The 21,470-nt window shown below is 40.0% G+C and overlaps 2 protein-coding genes across 3 annotated transcripts in view; both read left to right on the top strand.

Moving 5' to 3' along the window:
• Positions 1 to 21,470, top strand: part of LOC145460475 (uncharacterized) — a 34,803-nt gene extending 13,333 nt beyond the window's left edge. Inside the window, exons 7-11 of one of the 2 annotated variants that reach the window (XM_081445310.1) lie at positions 15,273 to 15,295; positions 15,489 to 15,558; positions 17,186 to 17,784; positions 18,553 to 18,625; positions 19,033 to 21,470. In XM_081445310.1, the coding sequence (XP_081301436.1) occupies positions 15,273 to 15,295; positions 15,489 to 15,558; positions 17,186 to 17,784; positions 18,553 to 18,625; positions 19,033 to 19,361 (1,094 nt within the window). In that variant the 3' untranslated portion in view covers positions 19,362 to 21,470. Of the gene's footprint in view, positions 1 to 15,272; positions 15,296 to 15,488; positions 15,559 to 17,185; positions 17,785 to 18,552; positions 18,626 to 19,029 lie in introns of both variants that reach the window. The other variant, XM_081445309.1, reaches the window with a different exon arrangement.
• Positions 1,786 to 6,388, top strand: LOC145460479 (uncharacterized). The gene is made up of 3 exons (XM_081445313.1): positions 1,786 to 2,098; positions 5,126 to 5,370; positions 6,048 to 6,388. The coding sequence occupies exons 1-3, from the start codon at positions 1,855 to 1,857 to the stop codon at positions 6,192 to 6,194; spliced, it is 636 nt and encodes a 211-aa protein (XP_081301439.1). The 5' UTR covers positions 1,786 to 1,854; the 3' UTR covers positions 6,195 to 6,388.

Genomic DNA, 21,470 nt, shown 5'->3' with positions numbered 1-21,470 from the left:
TCAGTGTAAAACGAAGACTGCGGACTGCAGACTACAGACTGGTAAAATGCAGATTGTGGCTAAAATGAAGACTGTAGATTGGGGGTCAAATGCACACTGCAGCCTGTAGACTAATTTTTAACTGAATCGTGTTAAAATTTTCATCATTGAAAGCTAACCGTAAACAGGCTAACTGGGCGGCGTTATTTAGGCTTACCTGAGTGATATTTAGGCGAACCGGAGTGATATTCAGGCTAAATTAAACCAGAGTGATGTTCAGGCTAACCGGAGCGCAAAAGTTTGCTACCATTAGCCTGAATAACCCTGTTTACGGTTAGCACTCGACAAAGGAAATAACCCGATTTATACTTAAAAAAATCATTAGTCTGCAGTCTGCATTTTACCTCTGGTTTACAGTCTGCATTTGATGTTGTCTGCATTTTACCCCAGTCTGCAGTGCAGTCCGCAGTCTGTCTTTTACACTGATCGTTTTCCGAAATAAAAAAAGGCGCAGTCTTTCAATTCTTCTTAAATATCTCTCAAACCACTTTGATAATCCCCTTGGTTCATTGCCATTTATAGCTAAGTGCGTACTTTATTACGGTGGGTCCTTGTTTATAAGTTTTCAGGATTCCATAGCTCCGGATACATGCGTATTTTACCCTCTGTTGAGAGCTTACACACCAAAGAAAAGTTGCAGAACGGGAAGTAATAAAAGCAAGTAAACATGAAACATCGAGCAAAGAATAATAAGCGTTAATGAATGCAAACAGAGGCATATCATTTCTTAACTTGAGGACCCTGTGACTTGAAATGTTTGCGTGCTCTAAAAGTTTGTGACCACTTAGACTACACAAACATTTCAAATCAGAGGGTCTTCAAGTTCAGAAAACCCCGCTTTTCCACCCGGAAAATCGCCTTAATTTTTGGGTTTTACAATTGTTTTTCTTTTAATACCGCAGCGATGGCGTTCTGTGCATCTTGTCGCAACTGACCTAACGTTATTTTTCCTCTTTGCTAACAACGGCGTTCTAGTTCCAGTCTTTGATCGGTCACCGCGTTCTAGAAGCCGTCCCGTCCTAAATCTTGAAGGCCCTCACGGCTGAATGGTGAGTGACGCCCCCTCCCTTCCCCCTGCAATCCCCCCTCCCCGCCTTCGTTCTCTCGTCCCAGCCCTCTCTCGTGTTCATGGCCCTCCAAGCTCTGTCGTGATCCTTGCTCAGAAAATTTAAAAGGGACGTTTATAGTAAAGAATGATTATCAAAAAGAAACGAAAGCTTCTCAGTATGCGATTAATTCTCTAACTGTGTCATATTTGCTGGCAAAATATTTTGATCTCGGTAAGCGGCCAAGTTTTAAAATGGATAAAGACAGACGGAATGCCCTTTGACGGCCTTTCGTGGTAATGAAAATCACGGGATCACTATCTTTATCACTGACTTCATTTTAAGTTATTTATAAATAAACTTCCTCTGTTTCTCGGAACACTTCTGGATCTACCCCCAAATCTGTCATGCGGTCTAAACGCGTCTTGGCCGCGTTTGGCCTGAGCCAGAGGCCCATGATTCAAGCTTCGCTTATCTTTGCAAGCTTTTTGTCTGTCTCTCATCGAAAGTTGCAAGAAACGAGCACAAAACCACTTTTGGAAAGCTTTAACCAATTCTTGAAGCTTTTTTTTTTGTGCCATCGCTATTTCAACTTCGCAAAAAGACCACAACCAAGTTAGGACAAGTTAAGAATGGCAAATATTTACTCTGCAAAATCACATGATTCGGCATCAAATTTCTCTCCCCGATTTGCCCTAACAATGCAGAACAAAACAGTTCCGGAAAGGCTTCTCAACGAAGAGTTTCCACCATCAAAATATCCACAAACATGTCTAGTAATCTCTCTTTACTTACAGTTCTCTTTATTCTGTGTTATTTCATCAAGAAAGGCCGAAATGTCGTCGTTTATACCACGATAACTCGAGACTCAAATGGTGATTACTTCACGAACGTCTGCAACAATTGCTACAAATATGGCGCTGCACTCGATCAAGGTGTTTGTAAATGTGAATCGCAAAGCTCTCTCTTTCTGAGATCTGAAAAGCGCTGCTCTCGCAAGGACAAATTTTTGTGTAAGTACAGTGGTTGTGAAGCGTATTTGGTTCTAAGTTTTATACAAAGAACTTATGCAGGTTTTTGAAGCTCACAGTTTATAAATTAACACGATACAGCTAGTAAAAGTTGCTGGGAGGAAGCTAGAATTATGGTTGATGTAATGACTGTTGTATACGTTTATTCGTTAATTTATTGCAGTAAGCTATCTATTTAAACATGTAGACCCTTCAGCTCGAGATTTGGCGATTAATTTTTGACCTGACCTACCGACTTTTAGGCTGGTTTCTACTAGCGCGTATAAACACAAACATAAGCCGACGCAGTAAGATGTTGATAACTAATGAATATTAGCGCCTAATCTGTTGAAAATTTTTCAAACAAAAGGTGGTAATTATCAGCATCTCACTGCATGCTACCTATGCGCGGAGGTGCGGAAACCATCCTTTACAGTACTAGTGTGAATCCGAAAAGTATCACTTTGATTTGACTTGACCAAGACCAATCGGATTCTTGAGAAAATTCAATTTGTGAATTAAAACGGAGCTAGCTGGCATCAATTTCCTGATCGATTGGACGGTAGTGCTGTCATGTGCCATCTCCTTGTGGTTTCATACATGCCGAATGATAAGTTGCTGTCTGGGGAGGGGAGTCGGGTTTGTATATCCCCGTTCCGAATTTTCAAGATCATACACGTAACATCTTTACTGTTGGTATTTTAGTATTTTTCAATGCCTTGTTACTTGTCAGAGCTTTATCCTAAATTCCAGTCTGTTTGTAGTCACTTCACACTATGGATTAACTCTCATTGGTGTCTAATCATTTAGCAGTACTCCATGAATTATATGACTGAACTGGTCTGTGATGGAAAGGAGAATTCACGTTGGTTCCCTGAGGGGTCCAAATTTTAAAAATATTGACTTCTATGGTGGACTGCTCACGATCGTGAATATATTAATTTTGGGGAACTGCTTTTTTAATTCATTAGACAAAATGAACAGAATCTTTTATTGTTTATGTTTGGAGGTCAATTTCAGTTAAAGTGATGTGATATGAGTTAAAGTGATGTGAGAAATGTAAATAAATGGCAACAGCTTTTGCATCCATGGGCATTTACCCAGAAAGGATCGCTCATATCAGAAAGAGCCAGACTTTATTAATTTACATGTAGCTTGGTTAATCTGTTTTGGAGAATATTGGTCTATTAAATGTTCTTCTTGTTTGGCAAGTTTTAAGGTAGTTAATATCAGATGGTGAGCCACCTTAGTGGATATGCTGATATTAAACCATTATTTTTATTATTATGAAATTCAAATCTCGGCAAATGATGTTTATTATTATTATTATCATTATCATTATCATTATCATTATCATTATCATTATTATTATTATTATTATTATTATTATTATTAAGATTAAAAATTATTATTATCATCCCTTTTTTTTATCCGAAGGATATATACATGTCCTGAGTGGTTGTGCTCTTAATGTATAACCACTTGTGATGTCATCAATTTAAATGTCACCATATATTCTTGATAAGCAGATGGTAGAGCTAGGATAGATCTATCTGCACAACGGTCGGTTTCAGATATTGACAGCATTCTGATGTAGCAAATTGAAAAACGTTATCAGTTTTGGTGCAAAAATGGTGGTAAAATGGCCCATTATACCTATAATTGATCAAGGTCCCATTTCTAGGCTTTGCCCATAATTAATACCCAACTTTTTACGGCAGCCGGAAAGAATACATGCAAAAGCTAGCAAAAGCAGGGCCAAGAAAAAGGAAAGGAAGTGGGCAAGAAGAAAAATTTGGAACAGGTAATCGCCAAAAAAAAAAGGTCAAATTTTGGATTATGCACAGGCACCAGATTGAAATATTGCACATTTTTGTACCTTTTTCTTCAGGAAATCTATCTTTTTGGTGAAAAATAGCTTTCTTAGCAAAACTCAGGTCCATTTAGCGTCATTGCGGCCAAAAAACTGATTTAACAGTTAAAAATGGCCTTTTTTGGTGAAAATTTAATAGTCAAAGGGTTATTATTATTATAATCGTACATTGTATCTATGACAAAATTCTTGATCGTGATATGTTCTCCACTCGCCTATTTGCCACGTAATCGGCATGCGATCACGTGGATGTCCAATTACAGGTATCCAATTTGAACTTTTTGTAATTGGACACCTGTGATTGGATACCCATGTGATTCGCACATCAATCTGCCATAGGAAAAAAGATGGCGATTGGTACATTTACCCATAATTCTTAGCTCAAGGAAACTTAAAAAACGCTCCTAAAAATGTACAAAAACGTTCTAGAACCTTCAAACCCAGCGTAGACAATGTCAATAGCACATGAGCAAATACTGCAAAAATGTGGCTTTCCTCGTACTTTACAGGCTGTATTAGGCTCGCATGGTATTGTGGTAAAATGTGCAGCCGCCATCTTTTTTCCTATGGAGGATTGTGCATGCTTTAATGGCTTTCTTCGCATTGTTTCCTACAGTTTTCAAAACTTATAAAATGTGCTACATACGTTTTTGCTCAAAAGAAGTTCTCAAAAGACATTTTAATTCCAAAATTTGTCATAGATACAATTAATTAGTAATTGGACCTCATGTCGTGCAATTCAAAGAGTAATCGTGCTCGTAATTTCAAATCGTCCTTGTGCTTTGTACTCGTCTGATTTTGAAATAACTTGCGCGATTACTTCCTGACTTGTACTCTACTCGCTGCAATTACTATTACGTATTATTATTATTATTATTATTAATTAAAGTCCTGCCGCTTTTAACTTATGGTGCCGAGTTCAATCTGTAAGCCTAGGGCAGTCATTATTATTATTGTTATTATTATTATTATTATTATTGTTATTATTATTTTAATTATTATTATTAAGTTTGCATTGGACCAAACCTGAGGCTTGGTCCATTAACTAACCCTGCATTAAAAAAAAGAACTCAACCAATATTTCTCCAATATGGACTGACATGCTAGTTCAATATTAACATGTAAATTATAACCAATTTTGCTTAATTCTGTTGTAGTTAAGGAGAAATGTCAGAACTGGCAATATGAGCTTATAGAAGTCATTGACACTGAAAAAAAGGATTCAGAATATACCTTTTTCAAGAAACCTGAGCAAATGCAATCCTCTTGCCAGTTGGAGCCATTAATATCCTATTATAATAGTACCATGGGAGAGTGGCAGTTTTTCAATCTATCTGGAAATGTGTTAGCACTGTTAGCGCTGCACAGTGGTCCACAAGCCTCATCTATGCTAAAAGTAAAGGTATGCTTTAAGTTAGTGGTCCAGGTTAAGAACCCTGGCCAGGGACATTACGTTGTGTTCTTGGGCAAGACACTTTACTCTTACAGTGCCTTTCTCCACCCAGGTGGATGTACATGTATAATATAAATGGGTACCTGAGCCAACTTTGTATAATATTATAATTAATTTAAAGTCCAACGTCTATTAAGCGGCCATCTATTAAACAGCCCCCCCTACTAGGCGGCCAGTAATCTAAGTCCCCGTAAGAGCTTTTCTATTGTTTTTGCTTCTATTAAGCGGCAAATCCCTTTTAGGAAACTTATCATGGTGGAAAATTAGTTTATCTAGATGTGCCCCTCTCCTCTCCTTCTGATATACAGTGTAATTCAATTTAAGTGATGTAATTTCTGTTTTATGCGTTTTTTTCTTCCTTACAAAGCACTATCGGTTACTATTATTTTACTTTCTTTACGTTATATTTACATATCTATGTATTAGCTAGGAATTGGAGGAATAAATAAATAAATAAATAAATAAATAAATAAAAATCCCTTTTAACAATCCACTATCCATTTCCCCGAGGGTTGCTGTTTAAAAGGGGTTGAACTGTACTTTCATGATCTATCATGATAGAGAGATTTATTCTCTTATACAGCAGTTATCTGAAAGTTCTAGTGCATCTAATTTTCTACTGGCAGGTTACTCATGTATCCCCAAGTCTGACAAAGTTCAAAGGTTATGTCATGAAGCTGGGATTGAAGTGCATCAATAAACACAATGGAAACACGGAAGAATATTGTTTACTATTTAAAGCAAAGGGAAAAATACATTGTAAGTATCACTGAGAAATATTTTTTAAGTCAAAATCCATTCTGCATGTGAGTCAAATGTTTGAGTCATTGCTCATTGGGCGGCCGTATATTACAGGTCCTCTGAGTTTTTAAACGTCAGGCAGTTGGTGGGCAAGATGGAGATAACTGACAACACAGGTCGAGTTGTATTGGGCTAAACGGCCCTCTGGTTGCCTAAATCAGCACTAATGAGCTCACTCTGGTTAGCTTAAATAATGCTGATGCATGAAATTAACAGTTAGCTCTTAAATAAAAAAAAAATTTAAGGCTGATGCAAATTATATTCATTTGTATAATTAATATAAATTATTCAGATAAATGACTTAAGCTTGACTTCAGGCTTGGATTTCATTTGGCCAACTTAGCTGACTCTAGCCTGTGGTAAGAGTTATATTAATGACCATAAGGATTTAAAAGTCCTATTCTGCTCTTTTTGGATATCTTAATAAACAAGCCTATTTTTTTTGTTTTAGTTCCACTGAATTGCAGTGTGTCTGTTGACTCAACAACATTAACACCTTCAATAACAGCTCCTGCAAAAACAAGTACCCTAGTAACTTCTCCAATTGCAAGTAGCCCAGCTGTCATAGTCACACCAACAATCACCAGTACATCATGTACTGCAACTAGTACAAAAAGACCAACACCAACCTATTGCGATGAGCCAGACCCACCACTGGTAATTAATGATTATAACTGCTTTAGTTGCTTGTTAATGGTAAAACTGCAGAGGCTAAAGTAGGCCTTTTGCTTTAAGGTCTAGCTGTTGAGTCCTGTTGTGTTTAGGAACCTGAGTTTTTGAAAATTATTTGTTGTTGTGGTTGGTTTAGTGGATCAACTTTTTCAACTGGAATTAAACTAGTTTGAAATTGCTGATTTGCTTGGAATTTCTCATTCAAATGCTTTGCACCTATTTTCAAATAAAATTGCTATGCAATACGTGCTTGATCCTCATAGAAAAATTGGTGGAGCAATATAATGATTACTTTTATACTGTAAACTTCTGAAAGTAATGACCGCTTGAAAGAGTGACTCCTGAAAGTACACGTCAAAAACCTGTGGCCACTAATAAATCCCAAACATAACGACCCCCCAAAAGTAGCAAGCCCGCTGATAGTAGCAAGCCCACCCCCAACCCACCTCCCAGGTTCAATGGTATCATTTTCAACAGGAGTATATTAAAGGAATGCACTGAGAAATTGTTTCAGCGGACTAACATAGCAGTGCATCATGAATAATTATATGCATATGGATATAGTTAGGTTAATTAAATTATTTTGGAATAAAAACGTTCTCTGGTTAAAAATATAATATTATTAAAAACATAAGCTTGCGGCTATCAGTCTATAGCCTTTAACGAATGAAAAATGTGGCACGCAAGTGAAAATATATACGAATGGGATGCGAAAAATTGAGAATAAAAACAAGCGTGAAAAAAGCTAGAAGATGAAAATGTAAATGAGGCCTGATTACAATAAAATCGAGTATTGTCTAGACTACGGTTTTGAGTTGTTATTTTAGTTATTTCTAGTTATTTTCAATGTAATGTTGTTTACAAAATTCCATGTCAAGACTGCCCTTGGAATTACATAGGAGAAACCGGAAGATGCTTCCAAACCCGAAAAAAGGAACATCAACGAAACTTGAAGAACTATTCAAATGGCTCTAATGTTGCCAACCATGCGTGGCAAAGCAATCACTCCATTGATTTCGACAATGCTTGTGTCATTGACAAAGGCAATTACCACATTCGAAAAACACTAGAATCTTGGCACACAGCAAAAACCGTTGACGTGGAAAACAACTCAAAACTGTTGCCTAGGCAATACTTGATTTTATTGTAATCAGGCCTCATTTACATTTTCATCTTCTAGCTTTTTTCACGCTTGTTTTTATTCTCAATTTTTTGCACCCCATTCGTATATATTTTCGCTTGCACGCCACATTTTTCATTCGTTAAAGGCTATAGACTGATAGCCGATAGCTTATGTTTTTAATATATTTTTAACCAGAGAACTTTTTTATTCCAATATGTCTTATCCTGGTTACAGTTCTATTTTTACTCGTATCTGCCATGAGGCTGGGCTGGAAGCCCTAAAACTAGCGCGAAGGATGGAAAAAACAACCTACAAACTTGAAGCCCACCATCGCCATTTACACTTCACACACAAAGCCATCGAAAACCACTGGATTCCTAAGTCCTTGAGGTTTAGGCCACCAGGCAATCATCCTATCTTCAAACACATCATGGAACGTGCCAGCAAGCATTGTATGAGAGCAAGAATCTCTATTTGCCACAACCGAATTCGAACTCTGAAGGGAGCTCTCGAAGAAACCAAACATCAGTTACTAGATTTAGTCACTGAAGACACCTCATCCACACTGTTACAATTTCTAAAAAGGAGGTCCCTTTCAGTCCGTAACAGCATTGAAGCAAGACATGAGAACAAGTTCAACAACCAAAGTATAGAAGCTGTTGATGACCACCCTACCATGATCAATAAACAAAACTGGGCAATCAATTTATCTCAAAAACCGCTTTCTGCGGCAGAACGTTCCCTCCTTGAGAAGGGCCCTAAGTTTGCTCCAACCCCACAAACTATCCCTGTCAAAGATATCGTCTCCGAAGTTGAAGCCAGCATTGCCCGCCTTCCTGATGACTCGAAGGACGCCATATGAACTACCACTGCCTCTCTGCTCCACAGAGCTCGACCTCCACCACATAGCAACATCACCAAAGCCGAATTGAAAGCCCTAAAGAACCTTAAAGATGACCGTGAACGTGTGATAAGGAAAGCTGACAAAGGCAACTGTTTTGTTGTTATGGACAAAACAGACTACAACACAAAAATGGAAGCCCTACTTGTTGACCGTGACACCTACCATCCAGTCGACAAGTCACCATTCTCTAAAATTGAAAAAGAATTGAACAACAGACTCCTTGATCTTAAAAGACAAAATAAGATTGATGAACTGACTTACCGCAAACTCCGTTCTACAGACGGTTCCCCTCCCGCCATCCGTGGTTCTATTAAACACCACAAACCGGGCTTCCCTCTTCGGCCGATTGTTTCTTCCATTGGCTCTGCCCTTTACAATACATCCAAGTTCCTTTCGGAAATCCTAGTGCTGATACAGAACAACAATGGATATTCTGTTCTCAATTCCTCACAGTTTGCCAAAGAAGTGGCTAATATGGAAATCTCTGATGATGAAGTTATGGTCTCATTTGATGTTGTGTCGCTTTTCACAGCTATTCCAGTCAACAAAGCCTGTGAATACATTCGGAGCAAATTAAACAATGACAACACATTACGATCCAGAACAATTCTCAGCACAGATGACATCATTTCTCTACTGGATTTCACTCTTTCAAACAATTATTTTGTCTATAATAACTCCATATACAAACAGATCCACGGCTGTGCAATGGGCAGTCCAGTTAGCCCCATTGTTGCCAACCTCTGTATGGAAGTGATCGAGGATTTAGCTATCAGTACCTCAGCAGTCCCACCAAGGGTTTGGAAACGATATGTTGACGACAGCTTTGTGATTATCAAGAAGGACGCCGTTTCTTCCTTCCATGATACTCTTGATGCCTGTGATCCCAAAATTTCTTGCACAATTGAACTTGAAAACAACGGCCAAATTGCCTTCTTAGACACCTTGGTTTCCAGAAGAAATGGAGTTTCCTTTATTGATATATTTCGGAAGCCAACCCATACTGACCGTTATTTGGATTTCTCTTCCCATCATGCAAAAGAACACAAAATCAGCACGGCCTTGACCCTCTCGTTCCGGGCATCCAACCTCCCTAGCAGCTTTGAAGGAAAAACACGTGAAACCAATCATGTTAGGGCCGCGTTAGAAGCTAATGGTTACCCACCGGCTGTTATTTCTAACATTCACAATAAGAAGCCACCCCCATCTACAGTTCCTCCACCAGAAGAACTGGTTTCTATGTTCTTCAAATGGGCTGATCCATCTAATATGTACCAGGGTTTTGCATGTCTCCCTTACATCAGCGGCCTAACCGAGCCCCTCACAAGATTACTCCACAAAAATGATATCCGAGTTGTCAACAAACCACTTAAAACCCTTCAACAAGAATTCCCGTCACCAAAGTTCAGACAACCCTCAGATTTTCAATGTAATGTTGTTTACAAAATTCCATGTAAAGACTGCCGTTGGAATTACATAGGAGAAACCGGAAGATGCTTCCTAACCCGAAAAAAGGAACATCAACGAAACTTGAAGAACTATTCAAATGGCTCTAATGTTGCCAACCATGCGTGGCAAAACAATCACTCCATTGATTTCGACAATGCTTGTGTCATTGACAAAGGCAATTACTGCGTTCGAAAAACACTAGAATCTTGGCACACAGCAAAAACCGTTGACGTGGAAAACAACTCAAAACCGTTGCTTAGGCAATACTTGATTTTATTGTAATCAGGCCTCATTTACATTTTCATCTTCTAGCTTTTTTCACGCTTGCTTATATTCTCAATTTTTCGCACCCCATTCGTATATATTTTCGCTTGCGCGCCACATTTTTCATTCGTTAAAGGCTATAGACTGATAGCCGAAAGCTTACGTTTTTAATATATTTTTAACCAGAGAACGTTTTTATTCCAATATGTCTTATCCTGGTTACAGTTCTATTTTTAATTAAATTATCACAATTATTATTCATCGCTAGGAATTTTTAAATCATTGTAATTATATATATATGTATATATGTATATATATTTTTTATTCATTGCAACTTTTTATTGTTGCACATGTAATTTAGGTGAGGGCCACAGGTTTCTCAGTCCAGGACTGTAAAGTATACCTGCCAACTGTCACACCTTAGGCATGAGTCTCAATGCCTGCAGATTGAACACTTCGATCTCATGCCGACTCACACTTACGGGCCAAATTCTGAAGGCTGATTGAAAAATGTGAGTGGTTGCAGCTTTGCTTGGGACAATTTCCTAAATAGTAAACTCAAACCTATGTAAGAAATAAAGACTCTGCGTAAATGACAATACTTCCGTCTTCAAAATGAAAGGAGCGGAAGCGAGGTCGTGTTTAGTGATACATGTCCAGAGAATGGGACTGGGAATTGTCAGGGCTGTTTCCGCTTTGGCTATTGTATTCAAATTTGGTCAAAATAAACCCTTTAAAGTCACTTGTCTTTGGAAGACTTCGGAAGTCTTTAGAAGTTTTTGGATGTCTTTGGAAATCTTCAGATATGTTTGTGTCATCTTCTAAAAACCTGGTACTCCCAGGATAAAAATCTCATGCGTATAACTCAGAAAAAGTTGGCAGGTATACTGTAAAGTGTTTCCCTTGTTAAATATAGTTATTGATTGGAAGTACAAACAGTTACCAGTATTTGGGCTGTATGGGTTGCCTGTGTGTAGTAGTAGCTAGAGCTGCAGGGGGGCCGTCGCACTCTACCCAGGGTGGCTGAACTGTGCTGGTCCACATGCAACACCCAGCTCTGACGTATGGCTCCCAGAAGTTACAGGCAAGGCAACGGCCAAACCCTGGGCAACGGTGTCGACTCACCAGCTGAACTACATCAGGGTAGCCAGCTCAACTCAACAAGGAATTGGCTGGTGATAGGAAAAGGCAGATGGGGCTCTCTAGCTGTGGGAAGCAACCCATCTAGGAGACGGAAAACTCCAAACTAAAACCCGGGGGTAGTACCTGTCAGCCTAACAAGGCAACTACCTAGGGGAAGGGAAATCCCGATAACACACCAACCATCTCCACTGGAGTTGGTCATAGGGATAATCACCCTACACCATAAAAAAAATCTAATCACGGAAACCAGAGACTTGTTAAGGACAAACTATACCAGATCAAGCATGACGACTTGCCAAACTCCAGGTGACAACTTTATCACGTGGGACGATGGCAGAATTACAGACATGGATGAAATCTGCCAAGAAGCTTGTTGACTGAGAGCTAATCCCAAAATTATGGCCCTATTCTCCCAGAGGAGAGTCAGGCCTAATGATAATTATGACTTGTTTTCCTGCCAACCGCTGACAACATGGTCTAGACATGAACAGCCCACCCATGTGGCAGCAACGTAGATTTAAACTGGAACAAAGAATTGTACCTCATGTTTTGAGAACTGTTTTTATGAATTTACATCTTATACAGTATTTCCTAAAATGAGCTCAGTCCTATCAACTTTGTAAATGGTTTGAACCCGGGAGTATCAGTAGTTCGTATAGTGTGATCGTCTGGGTGAGTGTAGTTCTGAAAAGAGCTGTTGTTGGTGACTGTTGTTCTTTCAGAATTACACCAACAACAGTTCTTTTCAGAACTACACTCACCCGAACGATCACACTATATGAACTCCTATCAACTTTATATAATGTTTTTTGCTCCCCCAAAGTGACGTCACTGCTCAAAAGTAATGACTCTCTGAAAGTAACGCGCCCCTAAGGCTCCTAATTTCAAAAGTAACAACCCTCGTTACTTTTGGAAGTTTACCGTGTTACATGGTATCTAATATATAGATATAACCTAAAGTCTACAAATTAAAGCAGTACTCCTGATTACAATACATTATTGTGGCTTTGGCAGTCCAATACCTGGCTAGTAGTTAACTTAAAAAAAGGCATGTGACCTATATTAGCTCTAAACTTGAGCTCATGATATGGTCTTGTGATACTTGTCAGCAGATACCTTGTTTTGAAAGTTGTCAATTTACTATAACATGGGATGTCCAATATCAAAGATGTGTGCTGGGCACTGTAAACCAAGGCTGCATGTCTCGGTCAACCTATTAGCTGGAATATGGCTGCCATGTTGTGCGACTTTGTTGTTGTCATCATGGTAATCATGTTTACGTGCCCACGAGCATGACCACTTGCCATGATGACCATGAGAAAAGTAATTCATGGGTTCCTATGAGCATGGTGCTCCACTTGGAGGCCAGTGGAGCTCTGCTATTTATAGTGTCTTAATCAACCAAAACTGGTTACTAAGTTGAAACAGTTGCCCACAATAGAATGTGGCAGGGAGCTTTTCCTAAGATGATGAAATCCTTAAGTCTTATGATTGATCTTAAGCCCAATGTACTAACCAATTAACCACTATCTACTTGGTATTAAGTAGTATTTAAATGCTAATGTAGGTGATAAGATTTGTCATTAATGGTTAGCTTTTGTGCTGGACTCATGATTACGATGTCCTGGTTTGAGTCTGATTGGGGTCATTGCATTGTGACGGTTAACTCTCACAGTGTTGCTATTTATCTAGGGAATAACGTTAACAGGTGTTGGCAAATTGTTAATTGTAAGTTTATTTTCAATTGATTCACAGTCTGCTGGAATCATTGCAGTGATTGTGATTGGTGGAATTGTATCTCTTATTTGTACATTTGTGATGGTGTACCGACATACATATATATTTCGAACAAGGTGATGCCATTAATTATGTTATACCATAGCAACTGACAACAATTCATATCAGCTTTCAGTGAAGGAACTTAGTGTTAGGTATAATAGTGTCCCTTATCTGACTGTGTTAGTTTAATTTTGTAGTTGATTGTTATCAGGTGCCACTGTTATGCACAAGATGACTATTTCTGAGGCCCATTAACACCAGTGTGCCCATGTTTATATGTAGCTCCTGTTAGAGTCGTAGCCCGTTTTAGAGGACAATAGTGGGGGTCCCAACTTTTCTCTTTGTGGATTTTCTAATCCCACGAAGCATTTTAAATGACAATGAGTCATCGCATGTTAGAAATTTATAGATGACTCACACTGTAATGCAACAAATTTTGTGGACTTTCCTGATGTTATAAAATTTATATATTTCAAGTTATGGATACACTTGGGAAGTCTGGAGAGCACTCAAGAAGCTAGAGTTGCTCATGGCTATGCTTTGAGCAATTTTTAAGCTTTAACTTGTGATCCCCAAGATCCTATGTCCATGGTACCTTTGATGCATTAGATGTATGTTAAGCATGAACATATTCTAAATAACCTTGCTGTTCATATTATATTTTCTACAGAGGACTTCAAGCAAGAAATCCTGACCATGACTTTGATGGTAATGGGCTCTCTTTTTCAGCAAAATTTATTAAAAATAATGTAAATAGTTAATAATGAAATTGGTTATTTTGTTGTGCCTGGAACATGATTCTTATGTTGTTCGACTTTATACATGTTAGCTCATGAGTTTGTTTTATGCTGTTGTTTTACAAGCAGAGCTGTATTTTTAGTACGGTAGTACAATATAATGTTAAGTACAGTTGAACCTCTATGAAGTGGCCACTTGTTAAGCAGCCAGTCGTTATTAAGCGGCCAGTTATCAAAGTTTTGAAATTTATTATTGAGAGTGAAATACTGTAAATAAACCCTGATGAACAGGCCACCTCTATTAAGCAGTCATGGCCATCTTTTGGTCATCCCGATGAGAGTTTTTCTATTGTCTTTACCTTTATTAAACAGCCACCCAAAATTAAACATGCATAAATTGACTTTGTTTTGGATGAGGTAATGGCAGATAAGAGTCCGAAATAGAAGGTGACAAGTGATAAAAACAATCAAACACACGTTTATCATGATTGTCTTGAAGTGACTTCATGTTCACTAAGTAATTGACCCAATGGTGAAAAATATTAGAGGTCCAACAACCTCTATTAAGCTTGGCCAATCCCTATTAAGTGGCCACCTCCCATTTTCCCGCTGGTGGCCTCTTAACAGGGGTTTGATTGTAGTATTCCAACTTTGTTGCCATCAAACATTATTTGGTTTGTTGCTAGCGAATATTGTACGTGTCGCCCTTTGCACGCTTTGCGGGCCTAGATGTTTTAACTTATGAGTTTGATGATGTTGAGAGTGTAATGGAGATACAAAGAACCTGAGCCACATTGGGCTGCCAATATAACCGCCTCCTGTTGCTCCTATAATGTTTCTGTATTCAGTTATTTAAGAGTCACAGTTATTGCAATAATTCAAACCATATTTACCTGAGGTTACAAATTATTCAATTTTTACCCTAACTGAAAAATAGCATTTTACTTATTTCATCTCTTTTTTTCATAATATTTTGCAGTGATAAGCAACTCTGGCCCTCAGGTAAGCCCTGTTTGATAATTGTCTTGCAATTACTGTTGTGTGTTTGATCCTTCTTTCTGTCACACAACGGTCTCTCTCAATAGCGTACTGTTGCGTGACAGAGAGAGGGCCAAAACTTAGTGTTTGATATGAATTTTGCATTGTGGTAAGAAACGTTCTGGTCTGATCTGACATTGTTTTGTCTCCTGTAAAGATTTACAGAATTCCAGAGGAACCAGTGTATGATGAAGTGCCAGACATTCCCCCTGACAAGGGATCTGCTGGTTAGTATTTAGTCAGCAATAATTTATGCGAATATAGTCAGAAAATAAAGGCTGGTTTTGGTATCCACAGAGACTTTTACCGTGAACTTGTTGCAAGATACGCGTGGACCCTTGATTGTTTTAAGACTTTTTCGTATGGTTTGCTTTGCGTTTAAAAAAAATCAATTTCCAAAAATGAAACTCCATGCAACTTCAGTCAGTGTACTCCGTCCGTCCGTCCGTCCGCCTGTCTGTCCGCCCTTCCGTCAGTGAGTCAGTCAGTCCGTCAGTCAGTCAGTCTGTCCGTCCGTCTGTCCATCCATCAGTGAGTCAGTCTGTCCGTCCGTCCGTCCGTCCGTCTGTCCATCAGACAGTCAGTCCGTCAGTCTGTCCATCCGTCTGTCCGTCCATCAGTCAGTCTGTCCGTCCGTCCGTCCGTCCATCAGTCAGTCCGTCCATCCGTCTGTCCGTCCATCAGTCAGTCCGTCCGTCCATCCATCAGTCAGTAAGTCCGTCAGTCCGTCTGTCTGTCCGTCCGTCAGTCAGTCAGTCTGTCCGTCCATCCGTCCGTCCATCAGTCAGTCAGTCCGTCTGTCCGTCTGTCCGTCCATCAGTCAGTCAGTCCGTCTGTCCGTCCATCAGTCAGTCAGTCCGTCAGTCCGTCCGTCAGTCAGTCAGTCCGTCCATCCATCAGTCCGTCCGTCCATCAGTCAGTCAGTCTGTCAGTCCGTCTGACTGTCCATCCGTCAGTCAGTCCGTCTGTCCATCCGTCTGTCCATAAGTCCGTCCGTCCATCCGTCCGTCCGTCCATCAGTCAGTCAGTCCGTCAGTCCATCCGTCTGTCCGTCCATCAGTCAGTCAGTCCGTCCGTCCATCAGTCAGTCAGTTTGTCAGTCAGTCAGTCAGTCAGTCCGTCAGTCAGTCAGTCAGTCAGTCAGTCCGTCTGTCCGTCCGTCCATCCATCAGTCAGTCAGTCCGTCAGTCCATCTGTCTGTCCGTCCGTCAGTCAGTCCGTCAGTCAGTCAGTCAGTCAGTCCGTCCGTCTGTCTGTCCGTCCATCAGTCAGTCAGTCCGTCCGTCCGTCCATCCATCAGTCAGTCCGTCAGTCCGTCAGTCCGTCCGTCTGTCCATCAGTCAGTCAGTCAGTCAGTCCGTCCGTCCGTCCATCAGTCAGTCAGTCCGTCCGTCCGTCCATCAGTCAGTCAGTCCGTCAGTCAGTCAGTCCGTCCGTCCGTCTGTCCGTCCATCAGTCAGTCAGTCCGTCCGTCCATCCGTCCGTCCGTCCATCAGTCAGGCCGTCCGTCCGTCTGTCCGTCCATCAGTCAGTCAGTCCGTCAGTCAGTCAGTCCGTCTGTCCGTCCATCAGTCAGTCAGTCCGTCAGTCAGTCAGTCCGTCCGTCCGTCCATCAGTCAGTCAGTCCGTCAGTCAGTCAGTCAGTCAGTCAGGCACTCAGTCACTCAGTCACTCAGTCACTCAGTCACTCAGTCACTCATTCACTCAGTCAGTCAGTCCGTCAGTCACTCAGTCACTCAGTCACTCAGTCACTCAGTCACTCAGTCACTCATTCACTCAGTCAGTCAGTCAGTCAGTTAGTCAGTCAGCTAATCAAACAATCAATTAGTCAATAAAAACAAACTTTTTTTACAGGTAGTTCAACCAATGAGTGGGAGGAAAGACCTACCGTTCTTCTGAATCCAAACGTATATGAGGCCCGGTTTTCAGTACCAAGACGGACCACCGATCTTTTACCATCAAGACCTGAACTTACCAAAAACACAAATCCGCAAATCGATGCTGGACCTGTGTACCGAAACGACGAGAGCGAAGCTATAGGCGAGGCAACGGAAGACTCGATAGTTTTTAAAAATCCGAAAGTAGAAGAGGCTTCGTCAACTTCCTTGCCAAGATCGGAGAATGACTTAAGCAAGTTGTCAGGGGCGCATGAACCAGAGGGACAATTAATTGGTGACCATCATCATGTTGTAGATGATATTCATAACAGCGCAGTTCATCTTGAAAGCCAAGGAACTGGCGAGGATCTTGATTATCAATTTATTTGCCCGAGTTGTAACGAGAACCCAGTTTATCAGAGACTTAGCACGCCGCATAACTGTCCACATGAAGCAAAGGACAAACCGAAGGAAAACAGAGCATCGTGTTATGAGAGTTTAAGCGAACTTGAACAAGGCTCGCGGGAGTCTGTTTATGAGAGACCATCGCACGTCACTGGAGAACCAGCTGCTGAGGTAAGGATCTCTGTCAAGAGGCTAGATACTTTTGTGTTGTCACCTCACTTTTATTTTCAGCATAGTGGCAGGTAAACTTTTTCTAACTGGACAGTTTTCATTTTGTAGCTACAGTACGAAACGTTTTTTTTTTTTTTGAGTCATGCCCGAAAATTTGTCTTTTTTTTCCTGTCCAAACGCGAAAATTTAGTGCAGCGCTTCTTTGTCAAGTACAGTGGAACCCCGCCTTACGGCTATCCCATTAATACGGCCAACTCATTATTAAATTCGGCCACCTCGTTATTTAATACAGCCACTTTATTCTGGCCCGAACAAAAGCTCCGTCAGTCATTTTCTTATTTAAAGAACACCTTTAATACTGCCACCTTGTTAATACGGCCAGATTTTTGTGGCCCATTGGAGACCGGATTAACGGGGTTCAACTGTAATTTCCACTAAATACTGTCGTACTGTACACTGTTAAAGTCGATGCACATCGTAGGGGCATGTAAGAGGGACAAAATCACGATCTGTTCACACGAGGGGCATATATCAGGAACAGCCATGTTCCAACGCCCTCCGATGGACTAGCATCCCATCCAGGGGGGAGTAGAAATATTCCTAGTCACTTCATGCTACAGAAACTGGGATAAGCTCCGGCCTGATGGGCCACTTGGCTCGTATGCAGACTTAACGATGTTCCAAGGCCCGGTGTCTGGTTTACACAATAAACGGGTCGAGCGTAGAAAGTAGAAAGTATTAGAAGGTAGCGTTTTTGTTTGTTTTTAGGACAAAGGGAACAGGAACAGCGAAGGAGGCGAAGGGCTACCTGAATACCACACATTAGAACAAGAAGAGGCGGGTAGGTAGTGTTGCTGTGATAGTACTGTTACTGGCTCCGAGACGTACGTGTTCGTTATAAGCTAGAATTCCCTGTATTTAAGTCCGTTATCCTCGGGAAAAGCTGGTCATCGATTGTCTTTAGAAGTGACCACGCCCGTTAGGTTTGTCGGTTTGTTCAGCACAGAATTAGAAATAGGCCATTTCCGACTCTGTTTCAAAACGTTTCCTTGTACAAAACCTTTCATATGAAAACGAGTTTGAGTTGCATGAAAATGAACCTGATGGGGAAACACAATTTCATATTAATTGTTTCGCACGAAGACTCGTTTTGACACCGAGGTAAAAGGCAACTCCCGAAATGGCCTATTCATAACAGCGCCCCAAATAATATATGTCATAGGTTTTCTCTTTTAATATTTCCAGTAGTTTCGAACGAGGATTCCTCTGAACCTGTTAACCACGACTACAATGTACTCGAGGGACCGGAGGAAACTGGTGACGAACGTGCAAAAGACAGTATATCACGTGATCCGGACCGAACAAGTGAAGAATCAGACTTGTCGCTAGAAGCGTCAAAGATTCTAAATATGGAAGATAACCCCGCTTATGCAAAGCCTTGGAAGGCAAAAGAAGACCCCGAATTACCGCATGAACCATCAGATTTTCTTAATATCGAAAATAACCCTGCTTACTCCTCGCCTTGGAGGACAAAAACGGCAGAGCCTTGCTTGAGAGGACGAGCATATAGTTTGTAGATACTGAAAACGTCACAAGCCCTTCTGGATTATAGCGAAGACGTAGAAGACGGCAACTTGGTTATTCATCCCTAGATTCTTCGAAATACCTTTGTAAAAAGTGAAGTTGGGAAGGTTTATTATTAACTCTTATTAACTGAGCTTAGTCGGTCTGTATGGGAGAATCTTGACCGAGGTCGTGAGTACAGACGACCGAGGTCAAGATTCTCCCATACCGACCGACTAAGCTCGGTTAATAAGTTGTTTATTATATGGCAAACAAGAACAATTTAATTCGTTTAATGTACTAACTGACATTTTACTTGCGATGAGCTGAAATTAATTCTGCCAAAGTTTGTTCGTCTTCTTTACATTTTTCTCATCAGGCTTTTTGGCACTTCCATAAATAAATATTGTTAGAAGAAAATAGTCAATAATTTTGCATTATAGTTTGCAACTTTTTCTCCGCAAAATGTAACCGGACTAGATGCCGGTCTAGATGGGAAAATCTAGACCGCTTTCAATATCGATTTCAGCCAATCAAATTCGTGAACTCGGTAGTTCCCAGTCTTTGTGAGACACAGCCATATAATAATAGCGAATATTAAAAATTAGTAATATTGAGTTTCTGAATCGTTCTCTAAACACAAAAAGTTGAAGATAAAACAGTGTATATTTATGTAAGTAACTGGAATATTAAGTTATAATTTACGTAAAAAGAATGACGTATTTCTTATACATATTTTTCTCATAGTATTTAAATTTTATATTGTTAATTTGTTGACCACAAATTTAAATCACTATGTTTCGAACCTTGCTAGTTCCGCATTATTTTGGTGACCTGGGGCCCGTTTCTCGAAATCCCCTGAAACCTTTCGGGTCCGTAAAGCCATTTTTAGTTCATCTGTATCTAAAAACGGAGAAGTGTATATGCCTGAAACTTTTTGTATGAAGGGAACCTCTGTTCATACTAAGAATACGTGAATCAAAGCAGCTCTGTAGTCATAAGCTTCGAGATTTTGCTGTGGCTTTCTGGGCGGAAAAACTTTTCGGGACCTTCGAGAAACGAGCCCCTGGTACATTGTATTTAGCAGCAGCTTGAGATTTTTAACTTTGCTGAAAACGTTTTGTAAAGTGTAAGAAAAAAAAAAACAGAAAAAAGGATAGCCTCTTCCAGGCGTTCAGTTAGTTGGGGCGTAGCGCGAAAAAGGGCGAGCGAAAAAAAAAAAAAAAAAAGGACTGAACGTGTGGAAGAAGCTAAAAAAGATTAAAATTTATTGATGCATGCAGTAGTACGTCCAACTGAACGAATATGTTGTGGAACATGTATTGAACATTTCGCTTTGTCTTGTGCATAGTTTAACAACCAAACGAACGAACGCTTAGAAAGTACGTTTTAAAGCTTTGAACTGTTTGAGGTAAAGCGTTGAAATAGTGTCTATACCTCTGCAAATGTAAACAGCGAATAAATTATGAAATTCTAGACCTAAAAGTCGAGTTTTGCTCTCGGTTTCTTTTTGCTCAGCGAAACAACAGTTACATGTAATAGTGGGGCATCAAAAAATCAATAGACCATATTCGTGTACTCAGTTTTGGACTGGACTGAACTGTCTTGTAATTGAGGCTCATGCGGGAGAATATCATTAAGGTGATTCCCTAGTAAAAGAACCCGCCGTAGATTTCCGATGAAACTTGGTATGCTGTTGTTACAGGACAAGGAGATATCAAAAACGTAGTAAAAAGAGGGGGTCACCGTGCTTGTTTTCACGCCACAATGCTGACAAATACTGTTATTTAGGTGACTTTTGGTAATCTCCGTGCGCAACAAATAAGCTCGATTATTTTTCAATGCAGCGTGTTATATCACACAGAGTTTGACTTTCTTTGATTGTTTTTTCATCTACGTCCCAGAAAAAATGTCTTTAAATACTCTGCATTTATTTATCCTTTAAAGGAACGTAATTTGGACAGGCGCTGTTGGGCCCGTTATGTCTCCCTCTGTAGTATTTATTTCATTTGCAAAAAAAGGTAGCCGTAGATTTCTGCTAATTTTTTTCTCAGTTATTTAGCATATTGTTCTCATCGAAATTATGAAATAAAAAGTGGGGGTCCCTGTCCTCGTTTAAGAGA

The sequence above is a fragment of the Orbicella franksi genome, chromosome 11, assembly GCF_964199315.1.
Source record: "Orbicella franksi chromosome 11, jaOrbFran1.1, whole genome shotgun sequence".
NCBI classification, from domain to species: Eukaryota; Metazoa; Cnidaria; class Anthozoa; order Scleractinia; family Merulinidae; genus Orbicella; species Orbicella franksi.
The sequence above is the reverse complement of the archived record's forward strand: the minus strand, read 5'-3'. Positions and strand labels throughout refer to the sequence as shown.

Coding starts and splice junctions, on each gene's coding strand:
- LOC145460479 (XM_081445313.1), top strand. CDS start 1,855: ATGTCTAGTAATCTCTCTTTACTTACAGTTCTCTTTATTCTGTGTTAT. Junction 2,099..5,125: donor TCGCAAGGACAAATTTTTGT/GTAAGTACAGTG, acceptor ATTCTGTTGTAG/TTAAGGAGAAATGTCAGAAC. Junction 5,371..6,047: donor CATCTATGCTAAAAGTAAAG/GTATGCTTTAAG, acceptor TTCTACTGGCAG/GTTACTCATGTATCCCCAAG.